The following is a 23,131-nucleotide window of genomic DNA, read 5'->3' on the forward strand; positions in this document are numbered from 1 at the left end:
GGGTTGTTTGAAGTACCTTGGAAAGGGCACGGACTGACCTTTGAAGAACCTTGGCCAAAAGGTAGAGGCCTGAGGAGTCAGGTGTTCTGGGTTTAAGACCAGCTCTGACATTTCCCAGCTGGAGGACCTTGAGCAAGTCACATCACCTGTCCGAGGTTCAGCTTTTTCCTTTGGAAAGGGCATTGGCACTCCAGCCTACCTCCCAGGGCTGCTGGGGGGAGTTGAGTGAGGAGACGCACAGGAAGTACTTCGGTCTCAGCTGGGAGGGCGGGCCCTTAGCAAGCAGTAGCCTCTGTTCGTGTTTGCTTTTGTCTGGGTTCAGCTGGGCACTAGCTGGGTCACTTTGGTAAGGAACCATCCTTCTACGGGGCCACAGTCCACACACCCACACGAGGGCTTCCCCATTGCCCTCCAAGAGTGAGAGATGAGACAAAACCCTGTAAATATCTAAAGGCTAGGCACATCTGAGAAGTGATTGGAAGGCAAACAGTGTGTTTCTGTCAATAGTCAGCTGTTCTGTAGGGAGGAATGTTGCCCCTCAGGCTGCCCAGCTCAGCCAACGTATCTGTGAAGATTAGGGAAGTAAAATCCACACCTCCTGCCCTCCAGGAAATAAGACTTTAGCAGGAAAGATAAGGTCTAAGCAGGAATGAAACAAGGCACTGTGGAGTATACAGAAATTTAGTGTAAGGTCAGAGAAGGGTGACCTTCTGGAGGGGCGTCTCACAGGGCCTTCTGCAAGCGCTCAGAAAACGAACTGGTAGTACGTAGCCTGTCTGGGTCAGCTGCAGAAGCCACAGGGGCCCCAGAATCCTGGCCTGGAGCCCCAGAAGCCTGGCCAGGCTTCCCTCGATTCCTCCCCAGAACAAAATCCCTTCCTGAGCCTTTCCCCTAGTGCTCTGCTTGTGTGCCCGTTCTCAGATCCCCTTCACCCTCCTTGACTCAGAACTGCGGCCTTCAGCTGGGGCTCACGGTGGGTTCAAAGCCCAAAGACCTTGCCCCGGCCAGGTGAGTCAGTTAGTTAGAGCGTCATCCCTATACGCCAAGGTTGCAGGTTCCATCCCTGGTCATGGCACATACAAGAATCAACCAGTGAAGGCATGAATAAGTGGAAGAGCAAATCAGTGTTTCTCCTTCTCTCTTTCCCTTCTCTCTCTCTCTCTCTCTCATATCAATAATACAAATTTTAAAAAATTAAAGTTAAAAAATAAAGCCCCAAAACCATATGTCACTTGAAGGTCTGCGGGGTTCCCCTCGGCACTCGTCTTAGCTCAGGCTAGCAGGTGGCTTGGCCACTGGCCGAGGTGTCCTGAGTCCTTGAGGGGAGAGGCCAGGGATCTCCAGAAACACCCAGGAACCTAGGTCAAGCCCTGATACGCCTTCAGGTTGGCACCAGTTCAGGGAGGGGCCAGAAGAGGAAATGGGCTCCCAACATCCTGGCTGCTTCTGGGCGACCTCCAGCAGTCAGCCCCACTCCATGCAGAGCCCTTGCAGCCCTCCCCTGCCCAGAGTGCTGTCATCCCTGCTGTCTGGGCTCCAGACACACCTATAACCCAGCAGCAGGGCTGCTGGCACCCACAGGGGTGTGGTAGGAAAGGCAGTGGGATTCCCGGTCATTAGCCTGATGTCAGCCCAGCGCCTGCACCGGTGTCCAGCTCCGTGGCTGCTGCCTGCTGCAGCAGGGCACACCAAAGGTTCTCGATTATTTTTGTGAAATCACCCTCCTTCTAAAACACTGATGCTACCCGGTACAAAGTGCCTGACCCTGGCTGTCCCACCAGGCGGCCATAGCCCACGCAGCCTCACCCTGTGTGGAAGACGGGCTGCACCCTGCAATGGCATACTCACAGACTCCTCGAATTGCTGGACCCTCGGGCTAGGAGCTGGAGTCAGGTCACCTGGTCCCCCACCGGATCCCCATCTGTAGCTTGGTGGGCAGGCCACAGCCTCCATTTCTGTTCCTCCAGTGATGTGACGGGACCCTCACTGTCACACAGCAGCCACTGTGTCACAACACTGAGAGTCAGAGTTCTTCAGCACTGACCCAGACACTGGGACAAGTCCATCCCGTGGACCTCTGAGGCCAAAGGGCAAGAGAGACAATTAACAGACAAGGAGTTTCTACAAACAGGGAAGAAGAAACCAGAGACTCCTGGCCTGGGCATCTGGGCAGCAGGCGGCCCTGAGGGTCACTGGATCTTACAGATGGGGAAGGCGGCTGAGGGGTGGAGACCAGCACCAGCAGAAGTGGCATGTGCCACCTTGTAGACCTCTGAGGATAGTGACTCTGCCCCCCAACCCTCCCTGGAGCTGTCTCTTCTTTTCTTAGCCCTTCAGCAGCCCGGTTCTCCTGACCAGGCACAGAGGGCCCAGAAGTGAACATCAGTGTGTTCTGCACAGTGTGGGGGATGGGGATGGTGGTCTCCAGGCTCAGCCTCAGAATGCAGGGGTGGGGGTCATCGTTCTGCAGGTGCAGCCTATTATCTGTATTCCTGTCACATGCCAAGCACTAGGAGAAACACAAAGGGGACTTTAGAATCAAGCCCCTGCCCTGCCCTCCTACCCCCAATAATGGTGTGAACAATAGGTTTTACAAGTACTCCTGAAGTTCAGGTAGAGCGGTGCTTCAAAACAGACAGCTCTAAGCCAGATGGACAGAATGTACTGTCCCTGGGTGTCCAGGCAAGAAGGGCCCCAAGCATCATCAGCCCGCCCTTTTCCAGGTGGGAGTGCGTTTTGTGGGTGGAAAACAGCAGAGACAAAGGAGAGGAGATGGGGCAGTCCTGGCAGTCCAGTGTGCGGCTGAGCTCTGAGACACTGAGAGCTTTCTCCCCCTTCTTTCTCTGCTGCCACAGCCCAGCTATGGAAACCAGCAATACGGACCAAACAGCCAGTTCCCCACACAGCCAGGCCAGTACCCCACTCCCAACCCCCCACGGCCGCTCACCTCGCCCAACTACCCCGGGCAAAGGATGCCCAGCCAGCCAAGCACCGGGCAGTACCCACCCCCGACGGTCAACATGGGGCAGTATTACAAGGTGAGTCGCAACACCCCGCATCCCCACCCCGACTGTGCTTCAGGGCCATGGGTGTTCCCTGAGTCTCCAGGGGGCAGGCAGAGATTTCTGGATGTGTCCCCCTGGGCCCAGAGCTGGACATACAGTGATCAAAATGCCAGACTTGGCTTCTCTTGGTTTCTATTCTCGGGCTCAGATGATGGTTTTCCTTCTCCGTTTACTATTTATAGCAACACACAAGATAATAACAATGAAGGGAATACATTTTTTAAAGGCAAAGCTTCTGAGCCTGTTAACATTTCATTCTAAACCTTGTTTCTCTACCTGCATGTGGGTGCCAACCTGCCGCGTAGTTGTTGTTGTTGTTGCTGTTGTTGTTGTTGTTGTTGTTGCTGCTGTGGCTGTGGTTTCTGAATCTGTTGCTTTCACTTGACCTGAGGTCGTAAGCATGTTACTTACGGCTACAGGGGCTTCACGGTTTCACTCCCGGTGGCTGCCTAGTCTTCCTCTGGGGTGACCGCCATGTTTCATCCTTCCCTGTCTTTTAGATATAGGGTTTCTTTATGATGTTTTGCTTTTGAAATAATACTGTGATGAGTATCTTTAGGCACATAGCTTTTTTCCTTCTTTGGGATTATGGTAAAGTACATTCTCAGGAGTGAAGAGGACTCTGGAAATATTTTACATTTATTTGCCAAGGAATTATGCCAACTTACATGACCGCCTCCCATGTGACATTACTATTCTTGCTGTAACTTCAGCACACTACGCGTTTCTGTTTTTGTAAACTCTGTTGCTAAATTAATGACTGTGGACAGAAAGAGGCAAAACGCTGTCCCCAGGGGGTGACCTGCTCTACCCCTGCTCTGCTCCCCACCCCCGGCACCGTGGGGGGTCGGGGGGCTCTTCAGCATCCCCCACACTCCAAGCAGCCTTTCACTGCAGGAAAGAGAGCAGGCTTTTCTGCCTTCTATTCACGTCATTGTTTATCTTGCTTTAACAGCCAGAGCAGTTTAATGGACAAAATAACACCTTCTCTGGAAGCAGCTACAGTAACTACAGCCAAGGGAATGTCAATAGGGTACGTCCCAGTTTCCATCTGAGGAACTCTAACCCACGAGCTGTTCCTTCCTCAGCTTCTGGACGTTGGCAGGGCCCATGGGCAGGGGTGCCCTCTTGGGCCATCTACTCTGGGCAGAGACGCCTGGACAGAGAATCTGTAGCTCTGGGTGGGTGGGTCAGCGATGTGTGCCAGTCCTGGAAGAAAGCAAGGTGGGGACTAAGAAAGGGAGAGGGGTTCCTGGGGAGCCAACTGCCCCATGATGCTGCAGGCCTCACTCCGCGTGGAGACCCCAGTGGGCTGGGGTAGAAATGGAGGGTGTGGCCTGGAGTCATGATGTGGGCAGCAGGAGCCCTGGGCTTGACCCAGCTCTTTCGTCCCAGGGACACATCCCCCATCACCCTGAGCCTGGGTTCCCATTTGTCAAATGGGGTAGGGGACCCTACACCCCCTAAGTGAAGGGTAGGAAGGTTCTTTTCAGGCCCAACTGTTTTCTGGCGAGGACAGAGGCCTGAGTGTAGCCAGGAGGGAGGGAGTGGTTTTCCTGGGGTGCTCTCCTCCCTAAGGGAAGCAGAAGCCGTAGCCCGAAGACCCTGGGTTGGGTGGGGTGTGTGTCCACAGCTCTGGCTCCATGACCCCATGACCTATGTGTGGTCTCTCTTCCCCTCTAGCCTCCTAGGCCAGTTCCTGTGGCGAACTACCCCCACTCACCTGTTCCAGGGAACCCCACACCTCCCATGACCCCTGGGACCAGCATCCCCCCGTACCTGTCCCCCAGCCAAGATGTTAAACCGCCCTTCCCACCTGACATCAAGCCAAATATGAGTGCTCTGCCGCCACCCCCCGGTGAGTGCCCCTTTCCCCCTCCCTGTGTTCTGCCAGGAGCCAGGGGGCAGGGGAGTTTGCCTGCCTGTTGGAGCTGGGCTTATAGAAAGGGAGAAAGGCTTGAGAGCAAGCAGGCCACACCCAGAAGGGAAATCTGAGGTGCAGCTGAGCTGCCAACAGCCCTCATCACCTGCCTGAGCGGCTGGAGGCTGGGAAGAAAAGCAGCTGAGAAGGGGGCCGGGAAGAGGAGGCCCAGGCTTACAGAGCAGGGAGCCTGTGGACCGGAGGGGATGCAGAGCCAGGGTGAGGGGGACATGGGATGCAGGGATGGTCGGGATGCGGTGGGGTAGACTGGGAGAAGCAATGGGCTCCCTGATGTGTGTACCAGGGCACACAGCCCAGCTGCTGTGGCCCTGTTTGCACCCACACCTGCATGTTCCTCTGAGCATGCAGCCAAGGGTGCCTGTCAAGTGGGTGAGTGAGCCCCACCCGTGGCCCCAGAGCCCATGGCTTCCGTGTGCCCGTGGTGGCCAGTGGCTCATCAGCTCCTCCCCCACCCAGCCACCCACAATGACGAGCTGCGGCTCACGTTCCCGGTGCGGGACGGCGTGGTGCTGGAGCCCTTCCGCCTTGAGCACAACCTGGCCGTCAGCAACCATGTCTTTCACCTGCGGCCCACAGTCCACCAGACTCTGATGTGGAGGTAAGTGGCAGGGCAAGGGCATGGGCCTAAGCCGGGTAGAGAAGACCCTGGTGGTGACATCCCCAGACCCATGGTAGCAGCATCTGCCTGCTACCTTCAGTGTACAGCAACATTGGGCCCTCTGTGTGCGAGGCCCTGGGGGGTGTCATGGGGTACTTGCAGTTCAGGAGAGACAGACAAGCAACCTTCACATAGTGGCCTGAGGGCAGGAAACAGCTGTCACTCACCCCGGTCCCAAGAAGCGTGGTCAGGGATGACTTTCCAGAGAAGAAAGTGGCTATCTCAGGCCTGAAGGCTGAGCAGAACTATTCCAGCAGAGGCCCTGAGCTGGCAAGAGAAGCCTCCGAATGGCTTGTCATGGCCAGAGCCGGAATGTGGACAGAACTGGAGTGGGAACAGGCCTGGGTTGGGCAGAACTGACTAGCCTTGCAGATTGCAGGGGGCTGGTTGCCGTGGGAACTCCTGGTCCAACGCCAGGACAGGCTGGACTGCAGCGGCCGGCGGGCCTCTGCTGGGCCAGGCCCTGTGCCCTGATGTGCCTTCCATACCTGATCTTTTGCGTGGGCAATGCTTGCTTGTTAACAATGAGGAAACTGAGGGCAGAGGAGCTGATTAGTTTGGGGGAGTTCCCACAGCTAGCAAGGGACAGAACCGGGACATGGGCCTGGGTCTTTTGGATGCTAAAACCTGATGGTGTCTCCACCCTTGATCCTTCCGCCTCAGGCAGGACTCAGGTGCCATGCCATGCCTGTGACCAGGGCTGCTCAGCTGCCCAGTGAGCATTCTCAGAGCAAGGATGTGTCTGAGATGGCACATGCACACACACACCTGCACACACACACACCTGCACACGCAGCTGGCTGCCTCGAGCAGGCTGCAGTGAGGGCCTGAGACAGCTGGGGTGGGTGTGAGAGCATGAGGTCTCGGCTGCCCAGGCAGGGAGGTAGATCCCTGTGGGCCTTGCTCACCCACACTGCCCTGCTTGGGTTGCATGCAGATGTGGTCACTGCTATTTTCATGGGTACTCCCTTTAGTGCTGTGTCTTCAAGGCCCACTGGGGGGGCCTGAACCAGACACAGCCCTGGCCTGGGTGCTCCTCCTACCCAGCAGGAGCCTTGGGGATGGGCATGATCAGCTTCTTAGGCGGGCTTGTCAAATCAGGAACAGATCCTGTCCTGGGGAAGCAGGCATCACTCCTATTGGTCAGGGGGTCAGGGGTCCAGAGGAGATTATGGCCAGAGCTGTGGCGGTGGCTGGAGTGAATGAGTATGTGGGAGTTATGGGGGAAGTTGGGTTGTTGGAATGGATTTTGAATGGAGGTGGGGGCAGGAGGAATACCCAGGGTGAGAGAAGAGAGCTTGGGGAGGCTGGGGGAACAGCTGACACCAAGGATGGGGTCCTGAGAGACTCATGGGGCTGTGGCCAGGCCAGGGGTCATGCAGCTCACAGCAGCCCCCTGGCAGAGCCCACCTAAGCCCTGCCTCTCCCCGCCCCTCCCCAGGTCTGATCTGGAGCTGCAGTTCAAGTGCTACCACCACGAGGACCGGCAGATGAACACCAACTGGCCAGCCTCGGTGCAGGTCAGCGTGAACGCCACGCCCCTCACCATAGAGCGCGGCGACAACAAGACCTCCCACAAGCCCCTGCACCTGAAGCACGTGTGCCAGCCGGGCCGCAACACCATCCAGATCACCGTCACGGCCTGCTGCTGCGTGAGTGTGGGCAGGCTGAGGCCTTGACCTCCCTTCTACAGCCTGGTCCTTGGGTCTCCACCCTCTATTCCCACTGAAGCAGTCTTTCAGAAACACACTCCAGAAACGTTCGGTGGTGCCCCAGGGCTATGGGATAAAAGCCTCCACAGCCGCTGTGCCTGGCCTTTCCCCTCACAGCACAGACTCCATCTGGTCTGCACTCTCGCCTCCATTTACTCCGACTGGCCCCTCCTCCTGACACCTTCTCCCATCTTCTTCAGCCGAAGTCTGTGTGTCCCTCAGAGCTCAGCTCCATTCCGGCCTCATCTGCAAGAAACTTTTATATTCTAATCCCCTTTTCCCCTCAGCCCCAACCCCACCAAATGGGAACTTCTTCCTGCCTTCAGTCAACCCACTGTCGCAGAATCACACCTGTGTGTAGGTGTATGTGCAGGTGCCTCTGACCTGTCACTCATTGCTCTACTGCCCAGGTAGCAAACACAAGGCCCTCCACCTCGTTTTATCCAGCCTGGCACCTTGTTTCTGCCTGGCAGCAGTGCCGAGCTCTCACTTAACTATTAAGGAGAAGTTACATTTATAACTTCAGTCCTAAATTACATTCAGTCCTTTGAAGGTAACCACAAGGCTACCTTCAGATGTGGCCCCCCCGGAGAAAATGAGTTTGACATGCTTGGTCTACAGCCACATCTGAACCAAAACCCATCCCCCAGAGATTAGGGCCTGGCACACAGGGCTTGTGTGGAAGTGAATTGCCTGCCTTGTTCTGGTAGCCTCTCTGGGGGGTAGAGAAGAAGGAAAAGCCCTGGTCCTGCCCTTGTGAGCACTGGGGCTCTGAGGCCTCCCAGAGATAGATAGTCACAGGACTAGGAATATTATCAGAGTGAAGAACCTGTGGGGACGTGTTGGGGTGTGCAGTCTGGAAGGCTTCCTGGAGGAGTGAGTACAGGAACACCATCCTCAGGCAGAAAGGGTGGAGGATACGTAGTGGGGCATAGTGGTGGGCAGGGTTAGGAGGTGAGGTAGGCTCCACTCCTGATCCCAGTGTCCCGTAACCCATCCCAGGGGTGTTTCAGTGTGTGTCATAGCAGCTGCTTACAGGTGGTGACTCCAGCCTGGGTCTCTTGGCTCATAGGTCCCAGGATACATCCTGGTCTTTGTACGCTTTCTCCCCAATTTTTCTGCGGCACCCACTCCTGAAAGTGTGTCACTGTGGATGACATGGCCTCCTAGGGACCTTCGGACAGGGGCAGCCTAGGACTGCAGAAGTTGCAGCAGGGAAGGGCCATGGGGGCCATGGGACAGGGACTCAACATCCACTCTTTCTCGCAGTCCCACCTCTTCGTGCTGCAGCTGGTCCACCGGCCATCTGTGCGCTCTGTGCTGCAAGGCCTCCTCAAGAAGCGCCTCCTGCCCGCAGAGCACTGCATCACCAAAAGTGAGTGTGAGAGCCAGACCCCAGCCTCCCAGGCTCACCCTCCATCTGGGGCCTTTGGCTCCTTGTGTGACGCCCTGAGGCCCTGAGTGTTTCTTGGCGCCAACCCCAGCCCTGACTCCTCCCCTAGGGCCGTGGGGGTGATCAGATGAGCCGGGCGCTGTAAGACCCAGTGGGAATCTGACCCACCTGGCTCACATCACAGGATGTGTGGCAAAACGTCACAGTGTAGACAGACCAGGCAGGCTTCCTAGAGGAGGAGATCCCCTGGAAGGCCGGGAAGAACTGAGAAGGTAGAATCTTCACTGGGAGGGAGGCATGGGGTAGATTCGAGGCTGGCCTCCCAGCCCCTGCCTCCCTCAAGACGGAAAGACGGGGCTCTGAGTCTGCTCCTTTGGAGGAGACCCGACGTGCCAGTTCCAGGGGCGCCATGCAGGGAGGTGCACCATGCTCCCCCCCTTCAATTAGGCTTCTTCACGTTACCTCCTGCTCCCCAGGATCACCCCAGGCAGTTAGGTGTGCATTCTCATTTTCACGCTTGCAAAATTCAGTGCAGAAGCGCCTGAGGGGGCTCCGCTGACCCAGAAAATCAGTGGAGAAGTGCCAGATGGGGTTTCTGCAAGTTTTGCAGAAAGTGCCCTTCCTAGGGAAGGCAGTGCTTGTTCTGCAGAGACTGGGGAACTGACATGGTCACTTCCGGGTGCACATGCACTCCACACGTGGCGTACGTGGGGGTGGCTGTTCAGAGTGCTGGGCAGCCTGGGACGCTCGGCAGGCCAAACTCCCCTTCACTACAGTTATTCACAGGACCTCCCAGTTTAGGGGTGGGGTAGGGAACCAGAGTGTTACAGCTGCAGGAGGGAGTTGGGGGGGGCTTGGGAGCAGGGCAGTGCCCTCCTCATCCTCCTGTGCCTCCCACCCCACAGTCAAGAGGAATTTCAGCAGCGTGGCAGCCTCATCAGGAAACACAACCCTCAACGGGGAGGACGGCGTGGAGCAGACAGCCATCAAAGTGTCTCTGAAGTGCCCCATCACATTCCGGCGCATCCAGCTGCCTGCTCGAGGTCACGATTGCAAGCACGTCCAGGTGAGCCAACCTGCAGGAGCCACTGGAGTCTGGCTGGGATGATGAGGGGTAGGCAGAAGGGGAGAAGAGCCTGTGTCTGCCCCCTGAAGGACACGGCATCCACTAGCAGCTCATTTCCCTCACTTCAGCCATCATTTATCCTTTGAGCATCTCTGCATGCTCAGGGCTAGGGCCCAGGAGGCTACAGAACTGGGTGTAGGCAGGCCCTGCCCAGCTGGAAATCCCTCACACACAGCCATGGCTGGTCCGGGTCCCGAGAGTGGGGACGCCTCTGCCTGGTCCCTGCTGTGTTCCAGGGCCCTGCCCTGAGCACATGCTCAGGAAATGCGTGGAACAAGTGACTGTCGCAGTCTGGGTGGCCTGGGTGGCTACAGCAGAGCACGGCACAAATGCGTGCAGCCTGGGGTGGGTGAGAGTCGCTTAGCTGGGCCTGCTCAGGGAAGGAATCCCAGAGGAGGGTGTGAGGAGCCTCCCCAGGGGGTCCTAGGTGTGAGCCTGAAGGGTGGGCAGGAGGGTGCGGAGGCTTCAGGGCCAGGTCAGCAGCACGCCCAGCCGCATCCTCCCACACACTCCCCACGGGCTTCCTAGGAGGGCTGCCTTCCTGCCTCTCAGAGAACGTTGCAGGCAAGGTGGACATCTGATCACTTTATTTGACACACTGATGAACTGGACCATATGCGTCCTCAGTACCTGGGCTAGGCTGATAGGCAGACCTGAGTCCACATTGTCCCCACGTCGGTGATGGAAGGGCTGTCACAGGCATGATCAATGAGGGGCAGCTGCAGAGGAACCTGGAAGGCTTCTTGGAAGACGCAGGCACAGGGGTGGTGTGAGGAGGGCTGGGCAGAGGTGTGCAGGGACGAGGAAAGTAAGCCCACCTAACCACCAGCCCCGGGTCTCCACCATGCCTTCCCTTCCTAGTGGGAGGTTTTGGTAAGGGTCTCAAGGGCACTAGCACTTGCATCAGAGCAGTTTCTGAGAGTCCTGATTGCATCCGTCTGTCTGTCGGCCTCCTCAGTGCTTTGACCTGGAATCATACCTGCAGCTGAATTGCGAGAGAGGGACCTGGAGGTGTCCGGTGTGCAAGTGAGTGACACCCACCCCAGCAGAGCTCCTCTGCCCCCCTCTAGCCCTGCTTTTTGGGGTACAACCACCTCCACCTGCCCTAACAGCAAAACAGAAAGAGCCCAAATACAGCAGAGGGGCTCAGATGACAGGAGCTGTACATAATCATGATCCCTCTGTGTCCAGCTGTCACCGTGCCGCCCTGTCCTGTCAGGGCCTGCAGTGGTAACCAGTAGCAGGGACGTGTCACTGCAGGTGGGACAGGGTGGGCTATGCCCCCGCCCCTTAGGGTCCAGGAGCCATGGCCAAGCCCTTTTCTCTCCTTTTCCAGTAAAACTGCTCTGCTCGAGGGCCTGGAGGTGGATCAGTACATGTGGGGCATCCTGAATGCCATCCAACAGTAAGTGGGCCTCCCCAGCCAGGGGCACATGGGACAGGGTGGCGGGAGTGTCAGCCTGGATCACATGTGGGGAGCAAGTGAACATCCCAGACACCCCCGAGGCTGGAAAACCACTCACCCACATCTCTCACCTTTCTGTGACTTTACTTCTGGGGCTTGTGTACTGGGGGCAAACACACTTTCCAGAAAGGACCAAACACAACCAGAGTAGGAAGCTGACAGTCCCCCCCAATAGCCACTTCCTGGGTGGGAGACCCTGGGGCCAGCTGCCCTGTGCCTGGCCACCTGTTTTTCCTAACCTCAGTGTCCCTATCTCTCACAAAATAGAAAAATTCTCCATAGCTCTGTCTGTCATGGGCAGGGCCTGGAGAAAATTGGGGCGGGGGACCTGGGCAAGGACACCTCAGTGTCTGTCTGAGCTAGAAGCTCTTGTGTTCAAAACTCAGATCCCTGGAGCCTCAGCCCTGCCTCCTTCCTCCTACAGCTCCGAATTTGAAGAGGTCACCATCGATCCCACGTGCAGCTGGCGGCCAGTGCCCATCAAGTCGGACCTGCACATTAAGGACGACCCTGACGGCATCCCCTCTAAGCGGTTCAAGACAATGAGTCCTAGCCAGATGATCATGCCCAATGTCATGGAGATGATCGCAGCCCTGGGCCCTGGCCCGTCCCCCTACCCACTCCCACCTCCGCCTGGGGCCACCAACTCCAACGACTATAGCGGCCAAGGTGAGTGATGCCAGACGAGGAGGACTGGAAGAGGGCGGCCCCACAGTCCCAGTGGAGGCACAGGACTTTTTGGTTGATGGTGGCAGGTGGGGGGTGTGTTGTGAAGAGGCAGAGGTGGCCTGTACCCCCCAAAATATTCCCACATCATTGGACCTGGGCGTATGGCAACCCATGTACCGCCTTCCCCCCATCTCTATCTGGCTGCCTGGTTCCTTCCGGCCCTGTGGGTTGGCGCCCAGCTGGGAAGCATGAGCAAAGCTGCCCCATGAGCCAGCTTCCTGCCTCTTGCACCCCACCCCACCCCGCCTGGCCTGCTCTCCTGACTCCTGGAGCTGCTGGACCCCAGGCAGCAGGCGCCAAGCCCAGGGGCTTCAGAGCCGGCCTTGCTGGGGGCACTGCCACCTCTTTCCCAGCCTGCATGTGCACTGGGACCAACAGAATACTCTCACCTGGAGGTTTTTGTCCTTCTCCCAGCCCTCCCATTTCTCTGTGACATCTATAGAGTCCGTCTCTGCAACTCTCCCACTCTGCCAGGGACAGAGTCCAGGGGCTTGGATCTCCAGCCGTCAGCCACCAAGGTTACCAGCACTGCACTCTTACTGTCTGCTGCCCAGACCAAGCTTCCTCTGTGTGGCCATTCCTAGAATGTACCCACCCTTTACCCCACTCAAACAGGGGGTGGGAGTTCCCCCATAGGATCTGCTCTTGGGTCCTCAGAGCTCCCCGATGATCATAGACCCAGAGAGGTTCGCCCACACAGCCGGGTCCCACAACATGCCAAGGGCCCTGGCTTTGCAGCGTGCTGATCCTCCGACCTCTCACCAGGGTACGTGTTGGCGGGCACAGCAGCCGGGGAAGCCAGACACCTGGCTTCTAATCCTCTTGATTCTGACATAGCCTTCTTCGTGAACCTGGCAGATCCCGACCTCCCGCTTTGGGCCTGGGTTGTCCCAGTGACGAGGTACCAGCATGAGGGGCAGTGGGGAAATAGGTCTAGGGGGCTAGCTGAGTACATCCTGTGGAAGGCTGAGACTTGGGCCTCATTCCATGTCCCCCTACACATCCCTTTCTCCCACTGCACCCCTTGAAGCTGTTGAGCAGCACATGCCGGGGGCCCGAGGCCCACTGGAGAAGACGACATGCAGCTGTCCATTGCACAGCCCAGACACTAAGGCTGCAGGAGCCATCTCAGGCCCCGAGAAGGACAGGACTTGTTTCCTAATTTACACACCGCCTGCTCTCCCCAGAGGTGGCTGTCTTCTCTGTAGGTGAGCACCTGCCTATTTGTTCCCCCCAGGCAACAACTACCAGGGCCATGGCAACTTTGACTTCCCCCACGGGAACCCCGGTGGGACGTCCATGAACGACTTCATGCATGGTCCCCCCCAGCTCTCGCACCCCCCGGACATGCCTAACAACATGGCTGCCCTTGAGAAACCCCTCAGCCACCCCATGCAGGAAACTGTGAGTACCTTTTCCTCATCCCACGTCCCCCACAGCCCCAGCCTCTGCACGGGGCTGATGGGGCAGAGGGCTTCCCCAGGACCTTTCTGGTGGTTGCCTAGCACCCTCCAAGGCAAAGAGGACTAAGAAGTGGGTTTGGGTGCTCAGACCTGACTCGCTTCTCAGTCAGGAGTGAGACCTGACTGAGGCTGGGGCAGGGCCCAGCAGTGTCCTTGCGCCCAGGACCTCAGATTCTCAGAGGATGGAAGCTGCAGCTCCTCCCTGCACACACACACATACACTCCCTTGTACAGCCTCACACACATAACCTGCACATATGCACACATGCAACTCCAACTCTCTCTCTCCCCCACACTTACATGTACTCTTAAACTATCTTACAGTAGCTTCGGCCATGTAGAATTTTGTCCCAAAGATTCAGACCCACTTACTCCACTGGGGTCTAAATGATTGGGTATCACCATTTCCTGCAAAAAGAAATGCCTGTGAATATGCACTTTCTGTCCTGTTTCACCTATTAACACACACCCTGCATTGCCGAGAAGGCCCCTTGCAGGCATGCTGTCCAGAGGCCTCCCCTTCCCATGGCCCCGGTGGCAGAGTTAGGGGGGCAGTGCGGCCTGGGTAGTTTCATCCAGTTTAGCACACACTTTCTTAGCCTGTGCTCCAGGCTGGGCCTTGTCCCTGGTGGAAGCAAGACAGACACAGGCTTTGCACTGATGGAGCCAAAGTTCTGGCAGAGCCCAGAGGGAGGAAAAACAGTTGGGGTTTGGGGGAAACAACCCTGAGGGCTGAAGTCTGAAGCCTCAGTGCCTCTATCTCGTCCTGGTGAGGAGGAGGAACGGGAGGGGGCAATGAGGGCCTGGCCACACCCACTACAGAGAAGGGTCCTGCTGGCATCAGGGTTGGATGGTCCTGTGCCAGAAGGCACCACTCAGGCCCTCTAGTCCTTCCTCACGGGGCCTGGAAGGAAGGGGCCTCTGGAGCGCACTGTGTTCACATACCTGACGTGGAGTTGGCCCTGCCCCCGAGACAGGGTCTGTCCTGTGGGCCAGAGGCACCTGGTTCTTAGCGTCAGTGGCAGTTTACCAGGAATCTAGGTGAGGGACACTGCAGCCCCTTTCCTGCACGACCCCAGAATGCCAAGTCAGAAATGGTTGTTCTCTCAGGACTTCGGCCACATTTTTACAAGTTGCTTTCTGCCCTATGGGGCTTCTGATTTGGGGGGGCCTCTCTCCTGGACCCCCTTTCCCAGCCTTGCTCCACGGAACCTCAGCATTCCACGCCCAGCATCTCACAATTCCCAGCACTGGCCAGTGGCAACAGGGTGCTGTATGCCTCCCGAATCCAGCCAGGCTTTTCCCTTGCCTTGTTAGTCCTGCACCTGGGTTCTCCAGAGGGACCTAAGCCTGTGAGTTGACCTCACAGCCTCCCAGGATGCCCCAGCCATATACTGTCCTTCCCCATTTCTGGGCTCTCTCCCGGTGGCAACTGGACCCAGAAGTACAGCTGTGCAGGGTAGGGTGGTGCACTCGCAGATACACTCCCTGCACAGCTGCCCAACTAGAGCAGCCCGCCCCCAGCAGAGCACACAGCTGGGAAGGACTCCCATGTGTGCAGGGACTGGCAGGAGACCTCCAACCAGGCACTGGTTTACTCAAGGACTCTCCCATCCAGGTGCCAGCTTGACAGGTGTTATCAGCAGCTTCCAGAAAGCACCTACCTGCCCCTCTGGGTCCTAAGGCATGCCAGCAAGATGTCAGGTCAAAGGGGAGAGCTGTGTCAGCACATCTGAAGATTGTCCTGGGCTAGGGTGCCCTAGGAGTATGGAGCCCCTTCTTGCCCCCCAGAGTGGACTCTGTGGGGCATCCACAGACCTGAGTGACAGTCAGAAGCTGGCCTTGTACTGACAACAGTGGTGACCATCCCTCCACCATCTCCTGGTCATTCCTACCTCATATGTACCCCGCCTCCGTACCCTCAGGTCATCCCCCGACCTCAGGGCCCAGGCTGGATGGCACTGTGCTACAAGGGGCCACCCGGACTGTGGGCAAAGGCCAGCCCACAGCAAGGCCTGGGGAGTGGGTTTTAGGAGAAGCAGGCCAAGTCACTAGGGTCTAGAGAAAATCAGGGAAGGTGCGGCTGCTGTTTTTAAACCCACGAAGGGGAAAAGTAATGTTTCCGAGTGGCCCAGAAGATGGGAAGGGGAGGGCATACCAATGACCAAAGAGACATGTGGTTATCAGGCTGCCCTTCCCAAGTGAGCAGCCTGGCGACTCGGTGAGCTTCTGTCACCAGCAGAGTGCCTGTGGGCTGGGGGTCCGGTCAGGTATGGGAGTGGGGTCAGGGCTTGGACTCGGCCTTTCCCTCTGAGACCTCAGCTCCGAAGGAAGGGTGCTTGGGACAGCAAACAGACTAGGTCTAGCTGGGGAAGTTTAAATCCCACCTACCACCTATCCCCTGCCCACCCACGGCTCCTGTGTTCCGGTGCATGTGCCCATGGAAAGGTTAGGGTCCCCTAGTTCATCAGTCAGAGAAGCGCCACCTGCCCTCACTTTAGCAAGGCAGCCCCTTGGTGAGCCCTGGTGCCCTGGGAGGTGTGGAGGTACCTGACTTCCTCAGCACCCCTGGGGTGCAGCCTGTAGCTGCCCGGGTGGGTGGCCAGGAGGAAGAGTGTGCTGAGAGGCCCCCACTCTACTCCTTTGGCTTCAGCTGACTACTACCCTGCCCTAGGGCACCAGGCAGGGCTCGTTCCAAGGTTCCTGGAAGAAACCTGTGTGCCCACCGCTGCCCCTGCCCAGGGCCCACTGGGGGGCCCAGACCCACTCCTGAGCTGCACGCCTGCCCCATGCTGTCTGTCCATGTCTGCTCTCCACCACCCTGGCCCTTGGGGGCCTGCACCATGCTGCCAACAGCACCCCTTCTGCCTCCCACTCCCTAGAAACATGCCCATTTTGCTTCTCCATCCTGCCCTCACTGTTGTTCGTTGTGGTGGTGGTGTCCAGGCTGGGGAGACGGAGGGGCTCGCAGGGGCCTGGACCCCACGCTCAGTGTCTGTGCTTGTCTCAGAGCCCCTGGCCACCTCCCTCCCGGACTCACACCACCTCAGAGGCCCCTTCCCCAGCCTTGCTCTCCACCACCTCCCTGACTGGCAGTTTTGGGGGAGGATTTTGTTTCTCTGCAAAAAAAAAAAAAAAAAAAGCATTCAGCTTTGTAAAGGGGTGGCTTTGTTTTGGGGGTTTGTTATTTTCCTGGTTTTGTTTGGTTTTCATTTCTCCAGGCATCTCGTCGCTGTACCTCGTCACCTCACCTTTCTTTTCTCCTGCTCTCTCCTCCTCCACAGATGCCACACGCTGGCAGTTCTGACCAGCCCCATCCCTCCATACAACAAGGTTTGCACGTCCCACACCCCAGCAGCCAGTCAGGGCCTCCATTACATCACAGTGGGGCTCCTCCTCCTCCTTCCCAGCCTCCCCGGCAACCGCCACAGGCTGCTCCCAGCAACCATCCACACAGCGACCTGACCTTTAACCCCTCCTCAGCCTTAGAGGGTCAGGCCGGAGCACAGGGAGCATCTGACATGCCGGAGCCTTCGCTGGATGTAAGTTGGGGTCCCCACTTGCCTTGGCCTGGGGCTAGGCCTGGCGCCCGGGACCTGCCCAAAGAGCAGGTGTGGGTGTTGAGGGCTCAAGGCCCCGGGTGGAGGAGGCATAGCTGTGAGGGGTGGGTGGGTGGTGTGTGGGCCCAGGCAGCTTGCCTCCCCTGGCTCCAGAACCAGAGAGTCCCACAGTGGGGCAGACGTACTGAGGATCCAACTGACCCCTCCCCTCCCCTGCCAGTCCCTGTCCCCTTGTCCCCTTGGCCAAGGTCCTACAGCTCAGCCCTGCCCCACCTTCCCCCAAGGCCCTTGCAGAGTCCCTCTGGGCCCGGTCTGGAGGCAGCTTAGGAGGTTCCCTCCCCTTCTTCCGGCCCCCTCCTCCTCTCCCTCTCCCCCCACATTGAGTTTGCCATCTCCTTGTCTGCCGCGTTCTCTGGCCCGAGGCAGGAGACGGGCTGGAGTGACAGAGCCCCTCTGTCTCGCTGCTGTATGTCTGTCTCCAGTTTCTTGTCCGTGTGTTATCCATGCCCTGTGCTTCTGCTTGCTCCATCGCTCACTCTGAGAGAGGCCCCGGTGTGGGGTGGTAGTAGGATCAGCCTCCGGTCACATGTGGGTTACTAAGACGGAAGTGGGTGGCCGAGACTCAGAGGTCTCCTGCCTTGAGACTGAATGGTCTGGAAGATGGGAAGAGATGCTGTAGATGACAGGGGCTGGGCAGCTGGCCAGGGCTGGACCGGGAAATACGCAGAGCTTGCCCCTCCCACCCCAACCCTTAGGCTCTAGATTTCCAGGAAGGAGGCCTGCCCTCTCAGCCATGCCTGTCCTTGTCCGAGCCGTGCTCTGTCACCCTTGGCCCCAGCGGTGTCAGTCCTTGTGGTGAATGGGGTTCCCTAAGTCGTGCGGTCACCTGGGGTTCTCGTCCAGCTCTCCACCACAGGCCAGGCCAGTGCATTCATGGGGATACCCTATGTGACAGGAAGGCTTCAAAGACCTACCTCATGGTAGAGGGTAGGGACAGTCTGCAGCCTCTGGCCAGGGGCCACAGGGAGGGATGGTGCTACTAGCCAGCCACAGGCTTGCCAAGGAGCCGTGAGCTCTTGATCGGGACCCAGGGGGGGTGGGAGCTGCCGGGACCGCCTGCCTACATGCAGCGTGGTTTCTGCTGGCCCGCTTGACCCGCAGCTCCTTTGGGCAAGTGTCAGGGACCCAGGGGAACTGATCGTGAGGAAGCCTCTTGACCTGCCATGGGCCTTCCAGCTGACAGGCTTGAAATAAGCATGGGTGTGGCCCAGACCAGCACAGTGACCTACGAGTATCTGGGGACAGCCAGCACTGTTAGTCTCCTCTGTTCGGGCCAGGATCCTGGGAGGCAGGTGGAGGACAGATGAACAGGCATGGGGGTGCCCTGCGTTCCTCACCTAACCCCGCAGCCAACACCTCATCTGGGTTTCTGTACTTCTTTTCCAGCTCCTTCCAGAACTCACAAATCCCGACGAGCTCCTCTCCTACCTGGACCCCCCCGACCTGCCGAGCAATAGTAATGATGACCTCCTGTCTCTCTTTGAGAACAACTGAAGCCTGCTCTCCCCTGGGGCCAGCCCTCCCCACTCCGCCCCTTCCCTGTCTGTCCCATGCACACTTTCCCACTGGGAGCCCGTGTCCTCAAACCACCGCTGCTTCAGCCTCCTCAGAGCAGGGGGGGAGGATGCACTGTGAAGCCTGTGTGGGTCTGGAGCCGGTGCCCAGAGCAGGCCCAGAAGATGACCCTCACGACGGGGAGCTGACCCGGGAGAGGGCGCACGCTGACAACGGCTTCCCGGTCCCTCTGAGTGCGCTGGTTCCAAACAGCCCCTCAGTGCCGCTCCCCGGCCCCCAGGTTCTTCCAGTTTCTAGACTGTAACCCTGCCTCCCTGCTTCCTGGCCCAGAGCCTCCTTCACATGACTGAGCCCAAAAGAGGCCTCCTTCCCCTCCTGAGACTCGGGTGGCCCGAACCTTGGAGGAGCAGTGCCAGTTGGCTGCAGGGAAAGCAGCCCACCCACCACCATCACCCACCACAGAAAAGCACAAACCTCTGGGAAAAAGAACTCTCTTAGGGGCCAAGGTTGTCACTTTGAACCCTGACCTCTAAGCCAAGATACCCTGTAAACACTCTCTCTCAGAAAGCAGAGGAAAAGGACGAGGTTCTGTGTTTGAGAGAGGGTGCGCCATTCCTGCTTGGGGACTGCTGGTGGGAAAAGCGTCAGGGCCTCTTCAGAGCCAGGACAGCTCGGCAGGTGACTCCAAGACCTTCTGACTCAGACCTGGGCTAAGCCTTGTGGGGGGACAGAGAGCGAGTACCCAGCGGAAATTATTGTGCCCTTAGTTGGGGGATGGGGGAATGCTACCAGGTGGTCGATAAGAATGGCAACTCAAAACCGCTCCAAGCCAACTCCCTGTTTTGAAACAACAGTTTAAAGCTATGACGTCATCGGGAGACAAGGAATATGGACTTGGACAGCAAGAGAGCCGTCCCTCTCCACACGTTCTATTTCCTTCCTCCTGCTCCTCAGCCACCTCTCCCAGACTGTTATGTCGGGTACCCACTTCCCTCCGTGCTGGTTTCCCTTGGTCCTCCGACCCCAGACGGCCAGGGGGAATAGTGGGAAGGAATGGGAGATGCAGGCTGGGGCGCACACGTGGGCTTAGCAGCGGGGACTCCTGTGTCGGTATCTCCAGCCCCACAGTCCGTGTGCCCCTGTGCTCAAGGCTGCCCACCTGTGCTGGGGTGTGCCCACGAGCATCAGGGGATGCTTCTGTGGCTGCCTCAGACACCAGCTTGGCCGCCGGCCTCCTCCCTCTGCCTCCCTCTGCCATGGAAAGCTCAGCCCACACTCCTGCTGGGTCAGACGCAAGCACCTCTGGTTTTCCTGCCACCGCTTTGCTCCATTCAGCTCACTGCTCTCTGAGTCTCCCGGGTAGCATGTGTGTCCGTTTTCCTCTCCAGCTCCTCTCTGCTCCCCGAAGCCACATGGCCTGGGATGCTGTTGGGCCATTGGGTAACTTGTGTCACGTCTGTGAATTCATCGCACCCTCCCTGCTGCTGCCTGGGGCCCCCTCCTGCGCTGCTGTCTACCATCTGTGTCCTCAACCTCCGTGTCCCTCTCCGTGGCGGGTGGTGTTCAACACTCCTCTGGATTCGACCGGAATGGTGGCCCCAGCTGGTGACCTTCGGTCACTGCACCAGACGGCCAGCACAAGGTCCTCTGAAGGGAAGCTGCCATTGTCCGTCCTCCGGCCTTTTTCCTTTGTCCCCTTGTTGAGGTTTTTTCAGACAGTGTGGTGTTCAGTATGCAAATTGATTATTTTAAGAATTGCTTTTGTAAATAATCTTTGTGAATATTTTAGTATTGTCTTTGATAATATGCAACATTTTCATGACCTGGTTATAGCCTTTGCTGGTGTTTTTAAAAAACCTTGACTCAACGACAAAGACCGAGTCCTTTTTTTAAAAAAACAACAAAAACAAAAAAGCAACCAGGGCTATTTGTACCGATGAAGGGACGAAGAGCAGGGGTGGTCGTGCCGTGAGTTGGACAACCAGGCTGTCCACTGTCCGGAGCCATCCCCAGTCGTCTGGTGGGGACAAGACGGCACCAGGTAGCATGTGGCCGTCTTTGCCCAAAGGCTGATATCCCCGGCCGGTGGCTACATTGTACCAGGCCATGTGGGAACGTTCTACCCCAGACAGACTTATAGATGCCTTCCTTAAAAGTTCCTGCTTCCTGTCGTGCTTCATTTTCCCAGAAAGGCCTGGGGTTCAATCTGGTTTTTATCGGGGTGTCCCTACTCTGCTCACTGACCTGTCCGCAGCTGTGTAGGGCAGAAGGCCGATAGGCCCCCCACAGCCCAGACTCCAGGCGCCTCCTTCAGCCATCTGCGAGGAAGCCGTGGTCTCAGCTCCTGAGACGGGTTTCCCAGGTCCCCTTTCAAGCGAGCCTCCACCAGCAAGTTCAGCAAAAGAGCTTTCCTGACCCGTGGAGCCCAAAGCCCACGTTCTGGAGGCGTACTCTCCCAGAGCGAGTTAGGAGCCAGGCCAGGGGGCGGGGGGGGGGGGGGGGGGTGAGAGGGAGGCATAAAGGCGTCCAGGCTAGGAAAGCCCCAGCTGGGGACAGGTTTGGGTGATGGCAGCCTTCCCATCAGGGGCAGTTCCGAACTCAGGAGATGCTTCCCTGGTCCTTTTTGGACGACTACTTGGAGCCATAAGTAACCTCAGCAAAAACGAGGCCTCAGCAAGCCACTTCTCCATGACCGGCACCCACCAGGCCATAGGCAGGCGCCATTCCGCTGCCACTCCACCAGATGGACAGGGGCCGCGGGCAGGCGGGAAGCCCCAAGTACAGGCAATCACCCCATCTTCTTGGTTTGAAGCTTTACCCATGTATCATGTTCCCTGTTACCATTTTATTTTTTAAGAAACTTCTAATACTTTCTCCCTCATGGAAGCCCTAACACCTTCCCCCACCCCCACCCCGCCCCGAGAGCTACGGTCTGCTCCCTCGGCCTGACCCATCCAGATAGGACGATGTCAGCAGCAGCGACTCAAGGGACGTATGTACATATGTAAATGAGAAATAGAGACATGTTAACAGATGCATTCATTTCCCTTGGAATGTGTATTGTTTTTATTTTACAAAACAAAAGGCTTGGAACTCCATCTGAACGTGGAAAAACTAGATCCTGTTTGTTAGCAGTTGTGAGGTCTCTCTCTGCATCTGTCTCACTCCTGTAATATACGCCGACCCTGTGTGGAAAGGAACTTTTGTTGTTTTGTTTTTATTTTACCTACACGTACTATGTAGCTTCCGTGTACTAGTCCTGCCACCTGTGTATTTTTAGGGTGCTATGGAAATAATGAAAAGAAATGGGGGTTTCAGAAGAGAATTGTAACCAAATCCATACTTTGTATAATTTTTGATACCATGATCACAGGTGACCCACGCGCGCACACGCGTGGACACGCCGAGGTGCAGCCTGCCGTGCTCCACGCGTCGTCATCGTCCCTGCACGCCTCAGTGCAGCACCATCATTTCGTACTTTGACCTGGTCGGAACAGTCATTGTGATTTCTAGTCTTGCAAAGCTGTATGTAGTTAGATGATGTGACAACCTCTAATATTTATCTAATAAATATGTATTCAGATGAAACCTGTATATTAGGTGTTCATGTGGTTATTTTGTATTTAAAGATCAAATTATTTGACTATTGCTAGACATTTCTATACTCTGTTGTAACACTGAGGTATCTCATTTTCCCATGTTAATTTTTTTCTAAATAAATCGACAAAAACGAAGGTTTGGCGAATTAAGCTATTTTGTGACCGTTAAGGAGTGGCTGGGGTGTTTCCATTTCTGCTTTGAAACCACCACCCCTGCCCCAATCACCCTGCAAAGAAAAAAGAAAGAAAGCAGGTGGTTTGGGTCTTGAGTAGGGCGAGCCCTGCTGTGGGTGTCCCTGGGGGAGGCCCTGAAACCTGGGGCAGTGGGAGAGTGCTCAGGGCCCAGGGCCCTTGCCTCCTCCTGGGGCAACCCCAGTCTCCAGCAGGCCCTGCCCCCGGTGGTAGGACATACAGGTGGGGAGCAGGGGCCTGAAAAGGGCCAGGCCCTACGTGGGGTGCTGGCCAGGCTCTGGCAGCAAGCAACCTTGAGGGTTTGCTGGATTTAAGGAGCAGGAACCTATTCCTGGTGTTCAGCTCCAGAGGGCGCTGTCCAGAGCCATCTAAAATCCAACTGGAAGCACAGGCTCCCCAGAGCCTTTAGTGTTGACTCAGCCACTTTCTGTTGGCTGTCACTCCAGTCTTTCTCTGGCCATCCAACTTCTCAACACTCCTCCCCCGCCTCTCTGCGGGAACCTTGGGTTTTCTCTTTCCTGTGACTGCACTTTTCTTGGGGTTTCCCTCGCTCTGGCCACCGTTATAACTGCCCTTATAGCCTTGGCACCCGACAAACTGACTGCCCTTCTTGCTGTGCTCATGGAGGTTTGGGGAAGTGAATCTGATTCTC

The 23,131-nt window shown here is 57.1% G+C and overlaps 1 protein-coding gene across 8 annotated transcripts in view; it reads left to right on the top strand.

Annotated features, from left to right (window-relative positions):
• Positions 1-22,282, top strand: part of ZMIZ1 (zinc finger MIZ-type containing 1) — a 228,497-nt gene extending 206,215 nt beyond the window's left edge. For 6 of the 8 annotated variants that reach the window (XM_053663897.1, XM_053663900.1, XM_053663898.1 and 3 more), the window contains 13 exons: positions 2,856-3,038; positions 4,021-4,098; positions 4,749-4,923; positions 5,464-5,605; positions 7,107-7,317; positions 8,647-8,752; positions 9,676-9,836; positions 10,855-10,922; positions 11,233-11,301; positions 11,786-12,030; positions 13,328-13,494; positions 16,838-17,095; positions 18,560-22,282. In XM_053663897.1, the coding sequence (XP_053519872.1) occupies positions 2,856-3,038; positions 4,021-4,098; positions 4,749-4,923; positions 5,464-5,605; positions 7,107-7,317; positions 8,647-8,752; positions 9,676-9,836; positions 10,855-10,922; positions 11,233-11,301; positions 11,786-12,030; positions 13,328-13,494; positions 16,838-17,095; positions 18,560-18,667 (1,971 nt within the window). In that variant the 3' untranslated portion in view covers positions 18,668-22,282. The remainder of the gene's footprint in view (positions 1-2,855; positions 3,039-4,020; positions 4,099-4,748; positions 4,924-5,463; positions 5,606-7,106; positions 7,318-8,646; positions 8,753-9,675; positions 9,837-10,854; positions 10,923-11,232; positions 11,302-11,785; positions 12,031-13,327; positions 13,495-16,837; positions 17,096-18,559) is intronic. The other 2 variants (XM_053663902.1, XM_053663901.1) reach the window with 2 other exon arrangements.
• Positions 22,283-23,131: the final 849 nt, after the last annotated feature.

Source organism: Artibeus jamaicensis, unplaced genomic scaffold (genome assembly GCF_021234435.1).
Source record: "Artibeus jamaicensis isolate MK-2021 breed Jamaican fruit bat unplaced genomic scaffold, CSHL_Jam_final contig_332, whole genome shotgun sequence".
Lineage (NCBI taxonomy): Eukaryota > Metazoa > Chordata > Mammalia > Chiroptera > Phyllostomidae > Artibeus > Artibeus jamaicensis.